The sequence below is a fragment of the Serinus canaria genome, chromosome 13, assembly GCF_022539315.1.
Source record: "Serinus canaria isolate serCan28SL12 chromosome 13, serCan2020, whole genome shotgun sequence".
NCBI lineage: Eukaryota > Metazoa > Chordata > Aves > Passeriformes > Fringillidae > Serinus > Serinus canaria.
This window is the reverse complement of record NC_066327.1, coordinates 9,578,821-9,599,633: the sequence shown is the minus strand read 5'-3', so window position 1 is coordinate 9,599,633 and position 20,813 is coordinate 9,578,821. Positions and strand designations below refer to the sequence as shown.

Below are 20,813 nucleotides of genomic sequence, written 5' to 3'. Positions count from 1 at the left end.
GTTTTTTTCTGTATTTTCCAACTCAGTTAAACAGAATCAGTTCAATCCAACTTGTTCCCAATAAAAATGGCATTTTTTTCCAGTTAAACACCATATTTTAAATGTTTTAATTCAGTGAAAGACATCAGTAAACTTCCTGTTCAGCACCCTGAATTGCTTTCTTTTTCTAAATATGAATTAGTTAATCTGTAGGGAAGCTGTGCAAAAAAACCTCACCAGTATTACATCCATGACAAAAAACAGTTGGAAAAATAAAACCGTAACAATTAACTCCAACCATTGGCAAAACGAGGGAAAAAATCCCAAAAATGCAAAAGAAAAAGCCATTTATGGCAAACACCACAAATTCCTGAGGTCATGGGTCACAACAACACGTGACATTTCAATGACTTTTACTGAACTGCCATTGAGGCTGTACTCACCTGGCAGCTGAAAGGGACTGGATGGCCCAGAGCTGGCTGGGGAGCTCGGGTAAGTGCTGCTGGCTGGAGAAGGGGGGTAGGGGCTGTTTGGTGAGATGGAGAACGGAGTGCTGTTGGGCTGCTGGAAGGAGTCCGGAAACGTCGCGTTGTGAGGCATGTGCGGCTCGTTGTGGCTCAGGTTCCTGAACTGAACTAGCAGACTGTGCTGGGGGTTGAATTCACTATGTCTAGGCACTAACACTGGAGGTAGAACTGCAAAAAACAAACAAATGCCAAATGCATTTAGGTTAAAACCTGAGATATAAGGTAAGAGATACAAATAACAGGCTATTCTGCTCATCGTGATAATTTTAACTCTAGCTGCAGTGGAAAGAGGAGGAGGGAATGAATCTGGCATGCCTCTACCCCATCATTCTTCATTTTTTACATCATTCTTAATGGAAGATTCAAACTTTTCTCTTGCAAGAATCACAAAAACACTCACACATTTCACACAACTCAAAGATGACCTTTTTTTAAAAAATAATAATCCAAACCAGGCTACATGTGGCACATACTGAAATACTGATGCAGAAATGGAAAACATACATCTGCACACATTAGTAAATCAGAGAAAATGGGAATACAGTCTCTATAACTACAGTCAAACTATATAGTTACATATTGTCCTTTCCACTGAAGAGAAACAAAATGTGTACTGCCATATATTTTAACTTCAGGACTCCTGGAGTCTGGAATTCCAGTGCTGCAGCAGTGCACTTGAGCACTACAGTCAATGCAGTAGAATTATAACCACTTTGGGGAGCAAGAGAAGCAACTTCTCACCACACTATCCAGAGCAACATTCTTCATCTCCCCCACTGCAATCCCAATCCTCCTCACCTTTCCCACAGCACAGTTTAAGAGCAGGCTCCTTACCTGACACACATCTTCCTCTAACTGATCTGATCTCCTGGTTCTGTTCATCTCTGCTGTCTCCTAACTGGAAGTCATGTGGGGAACTCTACCACCCTAGAATTTTATTAATTTTACTTTTCATCTCCTCAGTTCATGTCACGCCTTGATTAAACAGCAAGCCCCTGAAAGGCAGCCAGCAACCTCCTTGCAAGCACTGAGATTTTGAAACAAGTTTCTCAAAGAAACTGAACCTGAAAGAACACATCACTGCTTTCTATTTCACGACACAGGAGAACTTTGCTACTAACTTTAAGGGAAGCAGGCTTAAGAAGTCTGTGGGAAAAAGGTGATTAATCCCAAAGAAAACAGCTCAGACCATTAGCACAGTACGGACCACACACCTCCCCAAAACCCCACCAGTAAAGTGCACTTTGAACATTCCTCTCCCAAACTGTCTCACACTCCACTTTCAATTGGTTGTACAGTACCAGAGGAGGACGATGGAGTGAATAGTTAAGTGGTTACTGAAGATTCAGTTCAGTTTTTAGGACAACAACTTCCAAACATACCTGGGCTCTCCACCCTCTTGTAGTGGTATGGATTGATGCAGACTTCCTTTTGTTTGGATCCAAAAGGAAATTCACAAATATCCAAGGGCTTCAGCTCGTGATGGCTCTGTAGATCCGGCCAGCGCCACACACGGCAGTAGATCACGTGGGGAAGGCCCTTCCTGTGAGAAACCTGCAGCCGTCCATCCAGAGAGCGGGGGATAGTAACGCACTTGCTGGGCTGCCCTGGGCTGCTCAAGGCTTTCTCCAGTTCTTCCATAGCACCTTTTTTCTTTTTCAGCTTTTTTACCAAAGCATCAACAGCTTTTTCTGCCCATTTCTCCTCTTCATCTCCTTGTTTCCAGCCCAACAGACGCTTTACAGCTGGGCTAGTAAAGGAGAACAAACTGGCCATTGACGTCATTTGACACAAGTCTTCAAAAAGTTTGTCGGGTTTTGTCTGTTGGGTTTTTTTGTTAATTAATTTGTTTATTTCCAAATAAATGTCAGTGTACACCCAAAGCACTTATTGCAACTGATGAGCCGTATTATTTCCTGGAGGATGACAAATGAACATAGAGATGTCAGTGATGAAGCCTTCGCATCAAAAATGATGATGAATTCCTCCAATTTAGTTCTAGTAAAAAGACAAATGAACAAGGAATTAGTAAACAAGTAAAGGCTGTGGTAAAACAAAAGGCATATATGAGAAGACCTCCTGTTTCAACCCTAGCATTGCACCTGATTTTGTTTCAAAACAAAATCCCAGTAGTACTATGACCCCACTCCAAAAGAGTGATCAGTCCCCAAAGCTTGCACTACTGACTAGTGGGAAAAGGGACTATCAAGGGATGATGGTCAGTAGGGACAGCACAGTTCCAATTAACACTCCTTAAATTGATTACTTTCTCTCAGAAGATAGGCTTGAGGAATATGCTTTCAAACTAGCAATATGTCCCTGTCACAGTGCTGCATTAGAAGACTAAATTTGCTATGAAGAAACAGGGAAGAGGCAGGCTGGAACCACCAGTTTCAAGGCCAATGGAAATACTCAGCTTCCCAAATGGATCTTTATTTCCAAAAAGGAAAAGAAATCCTAAAGCATCTGCTTTTTCTTCAGCTCTAATTAGTTATCCCATGTTTTTAAGAGTATTAAAAGAAATTAGGAAGAAACTGCAGACGAAGAAAACAAAGCACAGTTAAAAGAAAAACCCAATAAAAAGCACAAACCAAACATTCTCCAGCCACCCAGAGAGGTGGTCAACCTTTTTTTAGCTGTAGCTAATTTTACGCTGCACTTCCTTATATCTTTTAAGAAGAATATTTGAAGAGCTGGATATTTTTAGCCTTGGCAAAAAAAAATTGTTTTCTTCTCCCCAGAAAAAAGAAGGGGGGAAAAGACATGGTGGAGTAAGCATTAGAAATGTGACCTTTACTACAAAGTGCCTCGGAAAGGAGAAGAGCAGAACAACTGGCTCATGAATGGTGTTTTACCACTCACCAGCCCTAATGCAAATCCTCCCCCCAGCAATTTAAGGAGTACCGATGACAAGAGGAAATGATGTGCTGTGGCAACGAACTGATAAGAACTTGTAAAATCCCTTGTGAATACTAAATAAGCAAGTATAGACAATGAGCAGCTGGCAAAAAGCAAGAGCAGAGCTAAGAGAAAGGATGTCAATAACAAAAGATGCTTCCTCTCTTGCTACAGAGACTGCCAAACAACATTGTCTCTCCACTTTTGATAAACCACGGTGAATTAGAACACCTACCCCAGCCCAAGACACCAAATCTGCACATAAGAGAAAAAGGGGGTGGGGGGGAGCAAAATGTTACATATCTCTGTGCTGGTTCTCTTAGGTGACTACTTTTAATAAAGAAGATCTTTTCTCCTCCCATCTTTGATAAACTACAAGTCATCCGATAAGGCTTTTTAAGTGTCTGGGCACATCTACAGGCACACTCAAGACACTTGGACAGATCCTTCTATGTAACAAAACCGTGTGCTAAGCACCAGCAGCCAAAGCTACAGCAAACATCCCTAGGCAAGGCATTTATGTCCCAAGTGTAAGCATTCTATATTTTCTATTATGGAGTTAGAGGGTGAGGAAAGCAGGCAATAAACCCAAGGACACTTGAGTGTTCCTTTACAGGAAAAAAAATCCGTTTATTTCATGTAGTAGCTTAATCCCATTGGTACTTTTTTGATTATTCAACTTTGTTACAGTAATATGGAAAAAAAAATCGGAAAAGCAAAACAAACAGAAAAACTGTTTGAAGGTCTTTCTTCCTAGAGCTCTCATTAAAAAAACAAAATGAAAAAAAAAAAGAGAATAGAAGTCTTCCACTGCTTCAGTAACTCCCTGGAAGAAGGTGTTGAGAAAAAAACTAAAGGAAAAAACTCAAATAATTACATATCACCTGTTTTCTTCAGAAATATCACCATATCTGCATTTTCAGACTAATTTAGTTCCCTTGGACTATTACACATGAGAAACTTTGCACCCTTCAAAGTAACAGGAAATACATAAAGGGAAATAAACTTGGCCAGGAACTCAGACTGAATTTTTTCTTTTACTGAGGATAAAAGTTTACTGTTTTAAAAAGTAAAAGCTGTTTATAGTTGCAACTAACTTACTTTCAAGCCTTGCATACATTCAATAGCTGCAAGATCAGCAACTGCTCACACCCCTAGAAAAGGAAATGAACCCACCTAGAATCTCAGACCAGAGACAATTAAAATGTTCTATTTTTGCTTTCAGCTATGCTTTCAAAGAATCTTAGGCATCATCAAGGCAGAAGAAGCACTGGAAATTCCTCTACTGAAGTTGAACTCAAAGGAGATCTTAACAAACGTCCCCTGATCTCTCCCATTACTGGAGCCCCATTTGTATTAAGAAACCAAATTTAAAGATCTACAATTCTATGCTACGATCATGTAAAATTTTGTTTTTTATTATTTTGAACATAATGGATCAACTAGGGAAGACACTTTTTTGTTTCATACAATTCCAACATCATTTACCCACAAGTACGCTCATGGAATAAACAAGTTCACTAAAAGGAAAGGAAGTTGGAACAGTTCTACTAGGATGATATTTTGCAATAATTAGTATTTATAGGGCAAGTGGCAAGGGAATAATGATAAATGACTGTCCTACAAACTATCATTTTAGAAATAATCTGCTTGCAGTAAGTAACATAATTAACTCTAAAAACTTTACATTTGAGGGTCCATCAACAAAACAATGCCTGGTAAAACAAGTATTTCAGAAGCATCAGAACAGATTTGATCAAAACTGCTTCAACTTCTTCAAAAAAAGTTTCCATATACATGCTTGTAACTCTAACCACTGAAAAATGAGACTGTTGAAGTCCTTAATACCATTCACTGTAACTCCATTCTGGCTACTTATGAGACTTTGAAGACTCTTCAGTAGAAGTGTATTTGAACCTGTTCAAGAAAATCAAGGGCAAGAAAGAAAATGCAACAAAATACTAATAGGCTTTGAGAAGTAAAAAATGACACTGAATTTACCCCATTGCACACCTGCCCAAAGTTCATTTTGGATGGCAAAACACTGAAGGTTTACAGCTTTTGCCTTTCTTAAGAAAACAAGGCAAAGTTAAAAAGGTTCATGAATCATGAGCTGGCTTCATGAGCTATTTAAGGCCACAAAGCTGTAGGTTCAGATATTTATGTAGGAACCAAACATTTCCATGTAGAAATTGCAATTCATGCAGGGTTTTTAGATTTCTGAATGTGTGGTATAAACCACATTTAGAACATTTACTTGCATTTGCTGTAATTTCAGCACCTAATTTGTGAAAGGTTTCTAAGTAATCCTGACATCTGCCAGGAACAGCTTCCCCAGATCATCTGTACTTACAATCAATTTCTTCTGAGGCTTAAAAGCCCAAGTTATGAGCTGTGATTGCAGTACTACAGAGCATCACTGAGCTTTGAATACAGAAACAAATGCTTTAAAGAGTCACATTTTCATTCAGTGGTACACAAATTACTCTTATTGCTGCACCTCTAGACACAGCTGGTAACAACTTTCACAGGGAAAAAAGCTTGCTTAAATTTCCTTAGGAGGCAGAGGGTCTATTATGCATTACCTTTTTTTATTAAATAACTTTTCACCTGAGCTACAAGAGAACATCAACTAAAAACCACACTATTACATTAAAAAAGTTACAAACACTTTTAGGAGCGAGTGTAATCAATTACATGGAGCAGCATGAGGGGGCTTTTAAAGGGCAAGTATAAAAGGAAGTAATCTCTGTATCAAAATCAGACTTTGGGGCATGCATTATTTATACTTTAAAAGTTCTTGTTAATGACTACAGCAAATGGAAGGAAACTAGTTGGGTGAAGAGGTCCCTTGTTTGAACCCCCTCCTTAATACTTCAGCCAGCCAGATATAAACAAAGTTGGCCAACAACAGAACTTATATTTCATTTATGCAAATGGAAGAACTCTACCACCTTCATCTGCCATCACAAGTACCGAGCAACTTGACTTCTCTTTAGCAGTTCTTGTGAAATTTTCTTAGCCTACTCCATTAAACTGGCAAGTTCAGTAGGTTCATTTGATGTCATATCAAGGAATCTCCTTAGGGCTAAAAGGACCTGAGCAAGAGTCACTGCAGAACAGAAAATGTAACATTAAATATGGTGTACCTATTTTCATGAGATGCATTTTGTATGTGATGTGTTCTCCAATTGATTCCAAACTAATTTCCCACCTGCAAAATCTAGGTTTGAAATACCATTAACCAAGCAAACCATCATCCCAAGCAGCAAAGCAGTGAATGATGCTGTCACAAGCACAAGAGTAAAATGGGTAAAACCATTTTCAAATGGGTAAAACCAGTGACCCTCATCCCTTCCTACTGCCAGTATTAAGGCTGTGTTCAAATGTACAAGGACTATTCTCTTCCCACTAATTTACTTGTTTGCAAATTCAGGAAGCCTCCTGTAGCATCATACCCAATGTGAAACAAGGAACTTCACTGCTGATGATTAGAAGCTGTTTTGAGACTCAACTTCATACAATAAACAAAGCACCACTTATAAGCAGCAGCAGCACAACTGGGAGTTCATTAGAGCTGCTGCAGATCTGCAGTTAAAGCTGTTCTGCAGTCAGCTCTTGTGCTCAACTTTATTGCCCTTCAAACTCAGAACCTATTTTGACTCCATACACACATTAACATATATATTCATAGAGAAAGCTCAGAAACTCAACTGCAGTATATCATAGTGTGTTATGCTATATACATACATCAATACTTTCTTTAAAACTACAACCTCACACATCATTTCACTTGGTTTTATTAAAATCCTTCTTTCCTTATAAATTTCCTGACAGGAACTGTGCAGGATTGTGCTTGAGTTTTATTATCATTTTCCCAAGCTTACACTGTAGCCCAGCACACAGTCCCATGCAATGGCACATATTAGAGCCTTTTCTTGAAAACCAACACAGGAGAAATGTTAGATCCACAGTTTCTCCATACACATCAAGCATAGAACAAATCCTAAGATGACACTGTGGTTAAAAAACTTATTCAATGAACTTGAAGGGCCTTCATCCTTCAAACCATTGCCACAGTCTCTCCACAGAAAAGATTTCTCTTCAATTACCCTGTGCAACATCTCAGCCACAAGGAATACCACCAATGAAGAAAACTTATGGGGACAAGAGGCAAAAGAAGTTAAGTAAAAGATGAAAGAGATTTTACAATTATATCTAAAAGGAACTTTTAGATATAAAACTGGAACTTTATTAGATAAAGAACTGGCATCCAGCTGACCAAAAACCATGGTAAGTGCTTTTACCCTAGCACTAGATTTCTTGCTTCAAACATGCCTTGTAAGGCAATATAATCTAACTGATAATATATGTAAACAAGAAGAGAAAAGAACTGTCTGGTATCTTCAAAACTTTTACTAACCGTGACTGCCCTGCAAACAGAAAAATCTACTGACAATTGCTGACAGGGCTTTCTCACACAATACTTTTGCTTTTAATTTCCACATCTGTACACCATCTAACACAGCATTAAAAAAAAAGCTGAAGCATTTAGCTCTGTCAGCTGAGAAGTATTTAAGCAGCACTCTCTTATAAAAAACCTAACAAACTCTGAGGCCAAGCACAAGCGGCAAGTAATACAATGTACATGGAAGATATAACTCAGATAGCAAAGCAATACTTCTGCTTCTTCTTAAAGTTTTCTCAAAACCTATTGTCAAAAAATAATAGCAGTGTTTATGATTTATACCACAAAAGAGGTCCAGGCAAAGAGATCACTAAGAGACCTCCACTGCATTTCCAAAGCATCCTCACTTCCATCTGATGTCAATAAAAAGCTCAGAAAAATTCTAATCAAATAACAGTTTTGAATTTGTACTGCATCGTGGCAAAATTTGAGTTTAACTGTGATACAGGGAAAGGGAGAGGAAGGGAGAAAACACCAAAACTTGCAGTGCCTAAAATGTTCTATTTCTTAAAGCATCCTCATTTACAACAAAAAAATCCACTGCACCCATGGCCCTGGTCTCTGCAGCTGCTCTAATTACTGAGCAATTAGCTTTTGCAGAAATTCTAATACTATAATTTCCATCTTAGAACAAAAACCTGTCTTCCTTAAGTGTTTTATCAGAACTGTACATTTTCTCACTTTTCTGTTTCAGCTAAGTGGCACTTTCCAGCAAAAGCATTATGCTGGAAAATGCCACCATCAACAGTAGACAGCCCTGAAACTGCCTCCTGTTTTTAAGGTTATTTAAGATCTACTCTAACCAAAGCATATAACTACAACTTAGAATCCATTTCTTAATTAAAATTCCAGAGAAAAGAACTGCTACATTTCACTAAACATGAAAACAAAGGCCTATGCCTCCATTTGTAGGTTGGACATGGACAAGCAAGTGGGTGATTAGGAATGACCTCAGTACTACACTTGGAGACAAAAATGGGAAAATAAAGGGCATCTTGTGCTTTTCACAAACCCTAAAGTATGCAAAAAAATTAACAAGCTGGACAAAGCCTTCTAAAAATGTAAACGCTTACGTGCAAGTCTTTCATTAAAGACCAAGATTCTAAATACTATGAGTTGGCAAAAGAAAGTATAACCTGGAAAACGGGACAGCCAAAAAGCTTTAAAAGAAGACAAAAAATAAAGATGTGTATGTGTGTGTGTGTGTATACACTTCATTCCAACTGAATTGCATTAAGCCTGTGACAAGTTTACAAAAGCTACAGGATTGGAAGGAACACCGACAATAGTAATTCAGCAAGTTTTTTTTTTTTCCCCCTTGCACAGAATGAATGAATGGCAAAGTATTCTAAATTTGTCAGTTTGTGACATCCACTGACCCAGAATTTAGAGACACTACTTCATAGTTGGTGTATCAGTAGCAGGGACTCTGACAAAGATCCTCTGTCAAGGATGACAGTGCTGGCAGGCTCAACCTTGGTGGTAGGTCAGTGGGGATAGGGACTTGGCAGGCAGCGTCCTGCACCGCGCCAACCCACGCTGGTCAAGCGCACTCCAGTGCCAGCCAAACTTTTCTACGTGGTCACAGGAACACAGCTAAAAAGGCTTCCAGAAAACAGGGCAGGAACTTGCACTGTGACTAATGATAACGGCAAAAGTGTTAAATTACTGCTCAGCTTGCTTTTAATGAGCTGTTTATCGTTAGCCATGAAGATATCTCAAGTGCACTCAGCTCACACAAGAATAAATCTTATCATTTTGAACATGAGCTCCTTACCTGTTATTAAAAAAAATAATAAATCAGTAAAGATCTTTAAAGAAACATTAACAGATTAAAATAAAATTAATTCCACCAAATCTAAGAGAGACATTTGAAGAAACTTGTACTTTTATTAAAAAAAAACCCAAACAAACATGAATATAACCAGCAAGGCCTTACTGGAAGGAAGGGAAGACACAGGGACTTGCACAGAATTGCCACAGGAGTATTTCTGCAGCTATGTAATTCAGCCAAGTGCAATAGAAGAGTTCCTAGCACTTTCCTTAGACATCTATAAAGAAAATATAGGACAGTTTTCTGCAATTAAATATGTCCTCCAAAGCATTAAAGATCACACCATAATTTGCAAAGAACATTCAAATAAGCCCAAAAAGTTCCTTTATTGAGCATGAGCACTCCATCTTGGGAGATTTTTTTTTCCAGCTCAAGTGATATTCTGTGATCATAAAAAATTCTGCACAGATCACCCACTCCAGGTGCAAGATTAAAAATCTGATTTCCAAGTACAAGTACAAAATAGTACAGGGTCAAGAACTACAGTTGTTACTTCAAGTTCCATTAGAGGTTAAAACTACAAACCTCAAAAAAACCCAAAAACGCCACCCACCACAGCTGTACACAGCAGCACACCCTGTTGTGATCTTTGGTCATCAATAGAAAGAAATGCAGAGGAAACCTCTCTTCCTTCTTTTCGATTTGTAAGCTGCATCATGATTGTCCATCTGGGCTCCCACCAGGAAAGTCCTCTTCAGGAAGAGAAAATTCCTATCTCAAATGTGTGTCCTCCATATTTGAAAGAAAAAAAAAGGTTTGAAAAAGGTAGGGATCCCAGTAAGCACGTGGTTTGTTGGGCTGTTTTTTGGTTTTGTTTTCAGAAATAAGAGGCATTAGTGACTTAGCAGCAATTTCAAGGCCAAGTGAACAAAATTTTAATATCAGAGGTAAACCACTATCAAACGGTAGGGATTAAGACATTAAATCCAACACAGACAGGGCACTCTCAAAAGTTACAACATACTAATTATGAAACATCTTCAATTAAGTTATTTGCTGCTTCTATTAACTTCCACTACCACTAGCTGCCAACTTTATAAAGCATTACAGGTTTTGTTTGATGAGCACAGGCACATGCCTGCAAGTGTTTGCACCTTTTTCTTTACTCCAGCCAAACTGTGATTCCTCAGAATACCAGGAAGACAGTGTGTGCAGAACTTCTGTAACTGACACACGCAATGAACTATGCTCATTTCAGTTTTCATTCTTTTTAAAGCCACCCATGGAAGGCTAATTATCTGAAATTAACGAAGGAATGAAAACAGCATGAGATTTCATCTAAACCTATCATATACTGACAATCTAATTTCCTATGACAGACAAAACTTTGCTGATGCAAATTCTGACAGTTATTCCTTGGAGGTTTTGTTAAAGCAGCGAGCCCAAGTGATTCACTGCTTGGAATTTCTAAATCTCTACCTATTCTACCAAGAGATTCAACTATTACTGAACCTATTCAGTAATACATTCAACACTACTGCTGAATCAGTTCTTCCCTATCTCACTTTCCTGTGAAATATCACTCAATTACCTTAAGGTCACATTAGAAACCCCACAACTGGAACAAAGCACAGATCATTTGATTTCCAGTCTTGTGCTTTTAACCGCAAGAGCATATTTCCTCTATTAAATTTAAAACCCGCAGAAGACAAAAATTGCCATTCTAAATCACCGAAGCTGTGCATCTGTTGTCAGGCAGCTGTCAGGGCTGGGCGCACGCGAGGAAGGCCAAGGTGGACAAGTGTGTGTTTGTGATCGCTGTGTGTGTGCGAGCCCGCACATCGCCTCCCGCCTCTTTAGCAGCGCCTGCAAACGTGTTTGTTGCTCTCCCCTCGCTCGCTCAGGCCTGACTCCAGTTAAGAGAGTCCTCGTCTTAAAAAAAAAACATCCCAAGGAAAACAAAAAACCCGAAAAAACCCAAATAAGAGAAAACAAGAGACAACCCCCTCGAGCCTCTGGAGAGCACTGCGATGTCCGCTGCTGTACCGGCACCACGCGTGTCCGAGCAGCCCCGCGGGCGGCCCCGCGCTCTCTTCTCGCTCCCGGGGCTGCTTCTTCCCCCGCAGGCCGCTCCCCGTTCCCTCCCGCCCCGCCGGGACCCCCGTGTCACCGCGGACCCGCCCGAGGCCTCGGCCCCGTCTCCCCCCGCACCCCCACGGCCGCCCGGAACCCGACTCGCAGAGCCGCGACCGTGCGGCCCGCAACCTCCCACCCCAACCATCCCGCCGCCCCGACCCACCCGGCGCGGAGCAGGCGGCCTCCCCGGGGCGGGTGTCCGTGAGGCTCCGGCTGGGCCGCGGCCGCCGCTGCTGCTGCAGCGAAACTTTGCCGGGGGAGGCGGCGGGACGGGAGCGGCGGCGGCGGGGCCGGCGGGGCCAGCGCCGGGACCCGGATGTGCGCGAGGGGCGGGGCCGCGCGCGCGCCACGGCGGCGGCGGGAGGAAGCGGGAAAAGGGCCGGGCCGGGCCTGGGTGCCGTGTGGGAAGGGGCCCTGTGGGGAATTGGCCCCGCGCTGTGAAAGGAGCGGAATAAGTGCAAATAATGAATTAGTGAATAGGTGTGCGGTGTTCGGTGTCAGAAAATAACGTGCCACATAACGGAGCAGTACAAAAGGCCCCGAAGGTCCCGCTGCGATGGCGGGCGCTGCTGGGGCCGAGGGCCGGCGCTCTCCCGGCGCTCTCCCGGCGCTCTCCCGCAGAACCGTGTGCGGCGGCCCGGCAGCGGCTGACACCGCCCTGGGCATCGGGGCTGTTCTCACAGAGCCACAGGCTCACTTGGGCTGGAAAAGAGCTGGGGATCACTGAGCCCAACCTCTGACCAACACCACCGTGTCAACCAGACCATGGCACTGAAGGACACGCTCAGTTTTCTCCGAAACTCTTCCAGGAGCAGTGACTGCCACCTCCCCTAGGCAGCCCCTTGCAATTTCTGAGCATCGTTTCTGCAAAGAAATTCCTCCTGAAGCCCAACCTCAGCCTCTCCTGGTGCAGCTTAAGACTGTGTCCTCTTGACTTGTCACTGCCCAGGAGCAGAGCCCGACTCCTCCCTGGCTACAACCTCCTTCCAAGGTGTTGTAAAGAACGGGATGGTCCCCCAGCCTCATCTCCGGGCATTATCCACAATGTCTTGGAGCAGTTGAGGTCCTTCAAGGGGCTGTGTCTCTAAGTAAATTACTAAAATACCCAGTGAGGCTTTGAGAAAATTTGTCAGCGGTGTTAAGGATGGCTCTAGAAAGGATTGCACAGATGAAGATTTTCCTACTGTGTATAATGCCACTATGAGACACTCTTGCTGTCGTCATTGTGTGATGTGGAAGTGAGCACTGTTGCCTCAAAGCTGCTTTTGGACTGGACAGAAGAAAATTTCAGAGAGGTACTGGGCCAAAAACACAGTGTGGCACAGCAATGTCTGACCTTGGTTAAGAATACTGCAGGCACAAATGTTTCTTGTCATTTTTAACTGAGTGAATTATTAGATATGAGGGTATTTTAAAGAAGAATGAGCAATGAGTGCAAGGCTGACCTAGGCTCAACTCTGCTCTTCAGGACCAGGTGGAACCATTCACCACAAACTATTGTTGAGGTCTGAACTCCGATGGCTTTGAAAAATTTAACTTTATATGGGCAACAGGAATGTCCACAATTAGAGGAAAGTATTTCACACTTCACTCACTTCACAACACAAAGGCTGCTTTCCTCAGAGACTGATCATGGCCAGCTTCAGACATACTACTGAACTAAGCTAAATCTTAGTCTGATAACTACAGAAATTCCTACAGAAGTGTTTCTTCCTATGGTCAAAAAAAATGTGTAGGAATAGATATATGTGGCAAACCCATAATTTGTTCATAAATTTGTCTGTCTGTTGTAGAACTACAGTTTGAAATCTGGCATGCCAAGTGTATCTGGCATGCCAACTGAATCTTGCTATCAGATTCCTTTTGGAAAAAAAAATAGCATGCAAGTGTAATTGAAAGTGATTCTATATACATATAAAAATACATACATAATTAAGTTACAAAGAAGCCACTGTGAAACCCTGTTTTATTTATGTAACTTAAAGGTAAAACATTTACCAAAAAGAAATCAAGAAAAAGCAATGTAAAGTTCATAGAAATAGGGAAAAATATCAAATGAGCCAAGCTGAAATTTCAATTTCAAGTATATTTGAGCTTTAAAGAAATTTTCTTCTGGTTCAAAACTACATGGCTCTTGGATGTAAACAGAAGTTCTTAAGAAGTCAATTAATAGCCCAACAGGATATCTCTACTAAAGTTCACAGCAGCACTGAAGGAGCAAGGCTTTGAGTGATTTAGTCCCAGAACAGAGCTAACCTTTGGGGACTCCTCTGTATCTCTGCACCAGCAATTGTTCTGCTTTGGCCAGGCAGTCCAAAATATGGGACAAAAAATAAAACAATAACTGTTGGCCTTTTTCCAAATCTTTTGTGTAACTTAATTAATAAACCAAGTAACAAACAACAAATTGGCAGCAGGCATTTTAGGTGTTGTTCATGTGCCAACCATCATGTCTCTAGAAAACAATATGTTCTCCTCTCTTGAGGAGTTACAAAACACTTGTATACTGCTGGGTCAATCTACATCACAGAGCTCCAATGCACTTTCTGCTATGGGGGTTTCAGGGCTCCGGTGATGAGGAAAGCTGAAGGTGTGCATGCAGGAGTATGGGGAAGACAAGGAAAGCTCTAAGATTTCCAAAATTAAGTTTTCCTAAAAAGTCTTGATTTAAAACTACAGTCAATTGAGACATGTCTGCTTGTGGCACACCCTCCTCAGAAAACAGTGATTTTTAAGCACAATGCAGAGGCTATTTTGGAGTGTGGTAGTAAGGAATATGATAATTGGTCTGAAAAGTATGTTTCCTTTTTTTTTTTCCATGCCATTTTGTCATAGACTAATGTTGAATGGGCAAACCCCAAATGTCGGAAGTCAAATTATGTCTTTGTAGTCAATGAGACCGATAAAATACAAACCAAGTGACATTGGCTGTCTGATGATTCAGGTCTGTGTGCCCTTAAGGCCACAGGAAAATTAACATCACATTCACCTATTCATACATGGTCTCCATCATTTGGATCTCTAGTGCCACATTCCAGTGGGTCCACTCTAATTACATATCAAGTTCAATGAAAAGACAACAAGGAAACTCCAAGCACCCTGAACATATTTTCCAGAAATCGTGTGATTTCACAAAAATTCCTGAATTTCACAACTCATGGAGCCATTGAGCCTATTTCATCACTGTCAAACCCAGGTTTTCCAGCACACAGACATGCAGCTGAGTTAATCCAAGGAAAAATGACTACCTAACCTCTCTCTTACCTGAATGTTTTAATTAAATTATTAAGATTCTGTAGAGGCAACTGCACATGTTTATACTTTGGGTCCTGCCTTGTAAAGTCAGCTGAAGTACAAGTACCTGTCTGATTCCTTTGTGCACGGGCTAATGGCAATGAGGGCAGAAAAACACCTTACCATAAAGCTGAGGTGTTTATGTCAGAGTGAGAGATAACTTCAAAGTCTGATCAAAGTACAAAACAACCAACAGAAGAACTACCTACAGCTATCAGGCCTTCCGTGGTTGAGAAGTGTGAAGTTCAAGAATTATCTTAAATTCCATTATTTTCATTTCACTCTCCAGTTTTTTAATATTATTCCTATATTTCTTAATGAAATTTTTATTTGGTTAGAAGTGAATTAGTATGAAAATAAAATAGATTGTTTGAATTATAAGGAAAGAGTCCTGAAAAAAGCTGCATTATTACAAAACTTCGGCCTTCCTGTACTTTCTTAAATGGCTGTATTGTTCAATTTCATTTCTACCAACTTTCTAAATTGCTGGGGGAAGAAGGTGGAATGTTGTTTAAAAAAGAAAAATAAATATAAATAAACAGTTGCCATGTCTCTACCCACATTAAGCATTTGCAAAGCCACTTAATGTTAAAAAAATCCTGTAGTGTGAAAGATGGCTTGGATATTTAAACCATTATCTAGCTTAAAAACAGAATTGGGGGAAATGGATAGGATAGCTCCAGAAAGTTCCACACTCACAGCTGTCAGCTGAGAAGAAATGGGGGAAGGGGTAAATGCAGAGAAAGGAATTTATTTTTTTTTTTTTTTGGCAGTGAAGAGAGGAACATGCCATCCCTGTTTGAAAAGTTTCAGGGTGGGAAAGGCTAAGGAGGGGCTAACATACTATACATACCTTTATGTATATTTTTGAGGCAGAAAAACAGTGTTGTGTTTAATCAGAGTTCAGCAAGTGGAGAGGGAGGTGACATTCACTCTGGCCATTTGGTTCTCTTAAATAAGCCCACAATTGACAGCAGTCTGAGAACAGGCACAGGAGGTGGTGAGAGGCTGCCTCCCAAGAAGACAATACAAATGCTGTGTACCTTGCATCACATATGTAAGAAAATGGAAATAACCTTTAGTGTCTGGAGGAAAGATATTAAAGTGTTTATCTACAAGGCCCTCAGAGGTGTAGGCTCCTGTGAAATTACACTCACTGGCTCACAGCCTTTGAATCCCCAGAGCTAATTCTCAAATTAAGTACCCTGTTATTGTCACAGCCACACTTCTGGGTACCTTGCATGACAGCTCACACAGAGAAAGGGAGAGAAGAATTAGTCTTGTTTCCTGAAGCTACAGATAGAAGATATTAACATGAAATTGTAGACCAGGGGAGGGAAGGCAAGCCAAAAGTATTCTGAGCAAGTTTAAAGCTGCAAACTTTTGTTCCTAGACTGGAAGAAGAAATGGGCTGAGACATGTAGCTGAATAATGCTATGGGACATCTATGGAGATGTTAGAAACAAAGACATAATTATGTAAAAGTTTTGTAAGTTCAGCTCCACTGCACAGAATAAAATTGTGAATATACTGGGTATGGTATGTCCAGTCCAACAGACCTGAGAGTCACTTAGGATGCAAAACTGAACACACAATTCAAGAAAAAAAATTCTGAAAAACATATTAAAAAGGCAACATCCTAAGAAAGGAAAAAGGACACTGCAGGAAGAGTAAGATGTGTCTGAAGGTATGAATAAGAGCATTTGCTTGAGAACTGTCACAAAGTCCACATCAGAGTGGGAACCACCATTCGTTGACACCTGTGGGTACAGTCCAGTCAGGGCAGAGTACTCCTAAATCAGATCTTCTTCTTGGAATGGGAGGAAAACCTTCCCAGAGAAATGGGAAAAATGTCCCAGCTGATGAACACAAAGTATTATAGTGCTCTCAGAGAGGACATGATAAAGAAGATAGTTTTAAGCAGCTCGATTCCTTTGAATATTGCTCTGGTGTTATTTTTTCTGGACCATCCCCAGCTTGCCCTCACCATCATCAGCAGTACAGAAACATGCAGTGCTCTCATTCTTCTAAATCAGTGATTTTCAACTATTTCCAGAATATGACCTCACATTACAAGAACACTTTCTGGAGTCTGACACCTGCTACTAAGCTCAGAAAAAAGTTGGGCCTTGCATCCTCAAAGCTGTCTGCAACAACCAGACCAATTTCCTATGGACAACAGCAAAGATGGACCATGGAATTGAGATAGAATTTGTAGTGCAGAAATAGGATGAATCTGACATCACAGTGAACTCCTTACATGTACCATAACCCTGTGATCACCATGAGCTTTTTTCTTTGAGATGAAAACTGGCTTCAAATGAGCCATGAAGAAAATTGTGTCTTCCTTTCCTAAAGGTTTATTCCCTTCCCTCCATTTGTTTTATATCCCATACCATTAGTCAGATATGGAGATTTCTGGGTGAATTCCTCAATATTATCTCCTGCATGGTCCCAGTTTTTCCTAGGGTTTTTCAGTCCCCAGCCCAAGCACTGCCTTCCAGGCTGGTCCCTTTTGGTGGTCCCTGGCATTTGGGTGGGACACGTGCTCACTCCAGGACAGTGAGGAGATCTGACATGCAGCCTCACATAATCATCTCACTCAACATAATCATCTGCTAACACAGTCATGAGCTGTGTCATCCAGCAACAGAAGGACCCAACATCCACAAGAACTGTGCACTGAAAACTTGCATTTGTGGCTCCATGGCCAAAACCACAGGAAAACTATTTTTAGCACAACGGAGCTCTAAATAGTGGAAGCACTGAAAATTTAGCTCACATCATGGGCCAAATTCTTCTCCTGGTAACACCCACTCTATGGAGAAGCTTGAGTGTAGTAAACAGAGACACTCTGAAACAGAAATTATTTTTTTTTTAAGCAAAGTTTTGCTTATGAGCAAAATAAGTATTTTAAACTTTAAATGAAGAAGGATGTGCATCCTCCAGCATTTCCTCTGGAAATAAATGAAAGGAGAAAGGAACTGTTTGAAACAGAAGCTCTCTATTACAGTAACTGTATCTGTTGTGATAAAGGTAATTCTTCTCACCTGTATATGTGTGAACCATACCCAGAGCTGACATCTCTCCATTCATTACAGGCACTTTTGGCCTAGACCAGTGAAAAGAACACTGAGTTTATCTGTATCTTGAGAGAAGGCAACACAGATGAGTGTAACCTCTGAGTAACAAATCAGGTTTTAATAGCTAGACCTACACTTAATTACTCACAAGCCAACTTTCTAACAGCCGTTTTATCACCTCAGGATTTCCCAACACAAAACAATTAGTGATGGCAGTGCAGAGCACTCAGGCTTTCTCATGTAGGAACTGACAGAACCTGACTTTCTCCTTCTGGGTGTAATTCCAACGGAGTCACCAAGTTACAGGGTGCTGAGCCTTTATAACTTGCATTTAAATTTTGTGGCACACTTAGGGACACAATTTTGCTTTCCAGCCTCATGACCAAATAGTTGGGTTTAATAATTTCCTCTACCATATCAAGATCTGCATATACAAGCATAATAATGTCTATTGTAAATTAAAGTGCTTTTGGGCATAGTGTAGTACAGGTTTTGGACAGTATGTTCCAAGCTATTTGCTTTCTCTTACCAAAATTTCCACCAAATTTTTTGTTTGTTTGTTTGTTTTTTGTTAGGAGAAGAGGGAACTGGATCATCTTGTAAACCCAAAAGTTTTTGGAAAAGTTAGTAAGATGAAAAAATCATAAAACAGTAATATAGTAATGATAATCTTATTTCTCACTCTTTATCTTATTGTTGATGACTCTTCTTTGCACTCTTTAAGCACTGCCCTATGACATATGTTTTCAAAGGAAATACAGGAAGGAAAATCAAAAGGCAAACAACACATTTTCAATTTAGCTGCCTTTTTTCTAATCTGATACAAATGAGTATTGTGTTGTCTAAATACCTTCATATGTAACACTGTAAAGGGCAAAAAATAAATTTATAAATGCTCCAGCTGCTTAGCTGGCCCCGTGTAAGGCACTGCCACTAAAATAGTTCACAACTGTAATTACAATTCGCCACATCTTGGGAATGACATTTAGGATTCTCGAGGCGCTTTTAGATAATTTTTAGACTCCACGTTGAAGTTCAGCTGTCACAAAGTCAGTTTTATTTTGTAACAGATTTTATCCTTTGGAATGTTATGTTTGGAGTCAGCTGAAGATACGGAAAAATACATGCAATATAGTTTGCTTACCCGACTGAAATATAACTCCTAAAACAAAGCTGAAACTTTTTTTCCCCTTAATGTTCATATTCCAGCCTGTGCTTGTCCACAGCTATTTAGACTTGGAAGTGGGGGCGATGGGGGGGAGCAGGAGAAAAACTTTCCCCTACTGCACTGCTCTGACTCCATTAGTGGAGTCAACGAGAATTCCTGCTCTCTCTCCAGTAATTAAATAAATATTTAACATTGCGAGATTCAGTTGGAATCCCAAAAGTTAACAATAGCCTGAGCTATCGGTGTCGCTATCTCAGGGGTTCTGCTTTCACAGGGGTATATTTAGATCTCGGCCACATCGCCCACTTGCATTACGAATAGTACAACCCCCTCTCCTAAAAAAAAAAAAAAAAAAAAAAGGAAAAACGAGAAAAAAACCACCAAGAAGCTCGGTAAAATCTGGAAACTTTTATAAAGTGACGCCATCTCCGCGGATCGCCTTCCCTGCTGCACAACGCACTTCAAAGCGGAGCAAATGCAGTGGCCGGCAGGCTCGCGTAAAAAAAAAACCAACCAAACAAACAAAAAAACCAAAGCAAAACAAAAATGCAGTAAGGAATGAACACAGCATTACCTTCCAGCAATTACTGCAGCTCCATTTCCTCACCCTGTACTTTGTCACTCTCTCCCTTGCAGGGACCCCCGGTCCCCTCTCCCCGTGCCGGGGCAGAGCCCTTCGGACGGTCCCGGCGCGGCGGGGCAGGGACGGGGCGGTGACACCCCCGAGCTGCCGGCGGAGAAACCTCGTCCCCGCTTTAGAAACTTTCTGCAAAACTCGTGTGTCAGGTCTTTTTTCCCTTCCTTCTTTCATCCTGTAATTCCGCCCTTCGCTCCGATGCAACGCAGCCATCTTTTTTGTGCTATGCCTTTCTTACAATCCCTGGATTTTGCCGGTGTAAATGCTGGCTTTGCCCCAGAGCACGCTGATCCCTTTTGGTGATTAATTTATCTGCTTTGCAAAACTGCAATCACGGTGTATTGATTCTTTGCATTAAGTCTCTCTGCAGAAAAAGAATAAGCACAATCTGAGTTTTTAATGGATATAAATGTGTATATGTATGTATAATATGTATAAATACATATGTATACACATATTTAAGGTATTCACATGCTATGACTATGCTCATATCAACACACACACCTCAAAATTGGGAAGTTTAATTAGGATAATGGTGCTTTTCATGTAATAATATAAAGTATGAATGATCTTTATACCAGGCCTATGCTTGCATTTTACTACTTTGTATATATAAACAAGATGGCAGAAATGGAGAGTAACATTTCTAAATGAGAATACAGGTCTGCAAAAGACAGATTGTTCTCTGTGTATCTACTGAGCTAAACACCATAAAAACGGGTTAGTCTTGTTGACAACAGAGCTCACAGAGATTCCAAAGTCCAATTAACAGGAACAGTTCAACAACTGCACCCCCTAGAAGAACAACTTAATACAGGACATCAAATTTATAAAATTAGATGCTTGCAG

The 20,813-nt window shown here is 40.7% G+C and overlaps 1 protein-coding gene across 3 annotated transcripts in view; it reads right to left on the bottom strand.

The window, feature by feature from the left end:
- The window catches only part of SMAD5 (SMAD family member 5), a 30,249-nt gene extending 9,988 nt beyond the window's left edge, over positions 1-20,261 (bottom strand). The window contains exons 1-3 of one of the 3 annotated variants that reach the window (XM_018915399.3): positions 19,902-20,261; positions 1,889-2,504; positions 423-674 (exon numbers count right to left, since the gene is read on the bottom strand). In XM_018915399.3, the coding sequence (XP_018770944.1) occupies positions 423-674; positions 1,889-2,291 (655 nt within the window). In that variant the 5' untranslated portion in view covers positions 2,292-2,504; positions 19,902-20,261. Of the gene's footprint in view, positions 1-422; positions 675-1,888; positions 2,505-11,945; positions 12,089-19,901 lie in introns of those variants that run through there. The other 2 variants (XM_009091392.4, XM_018915400.3) reach the window with 2 other exon arrangements.
- Between the last annotated feature and the right edge of the window lie 552 nt (positions 20,262-20,813).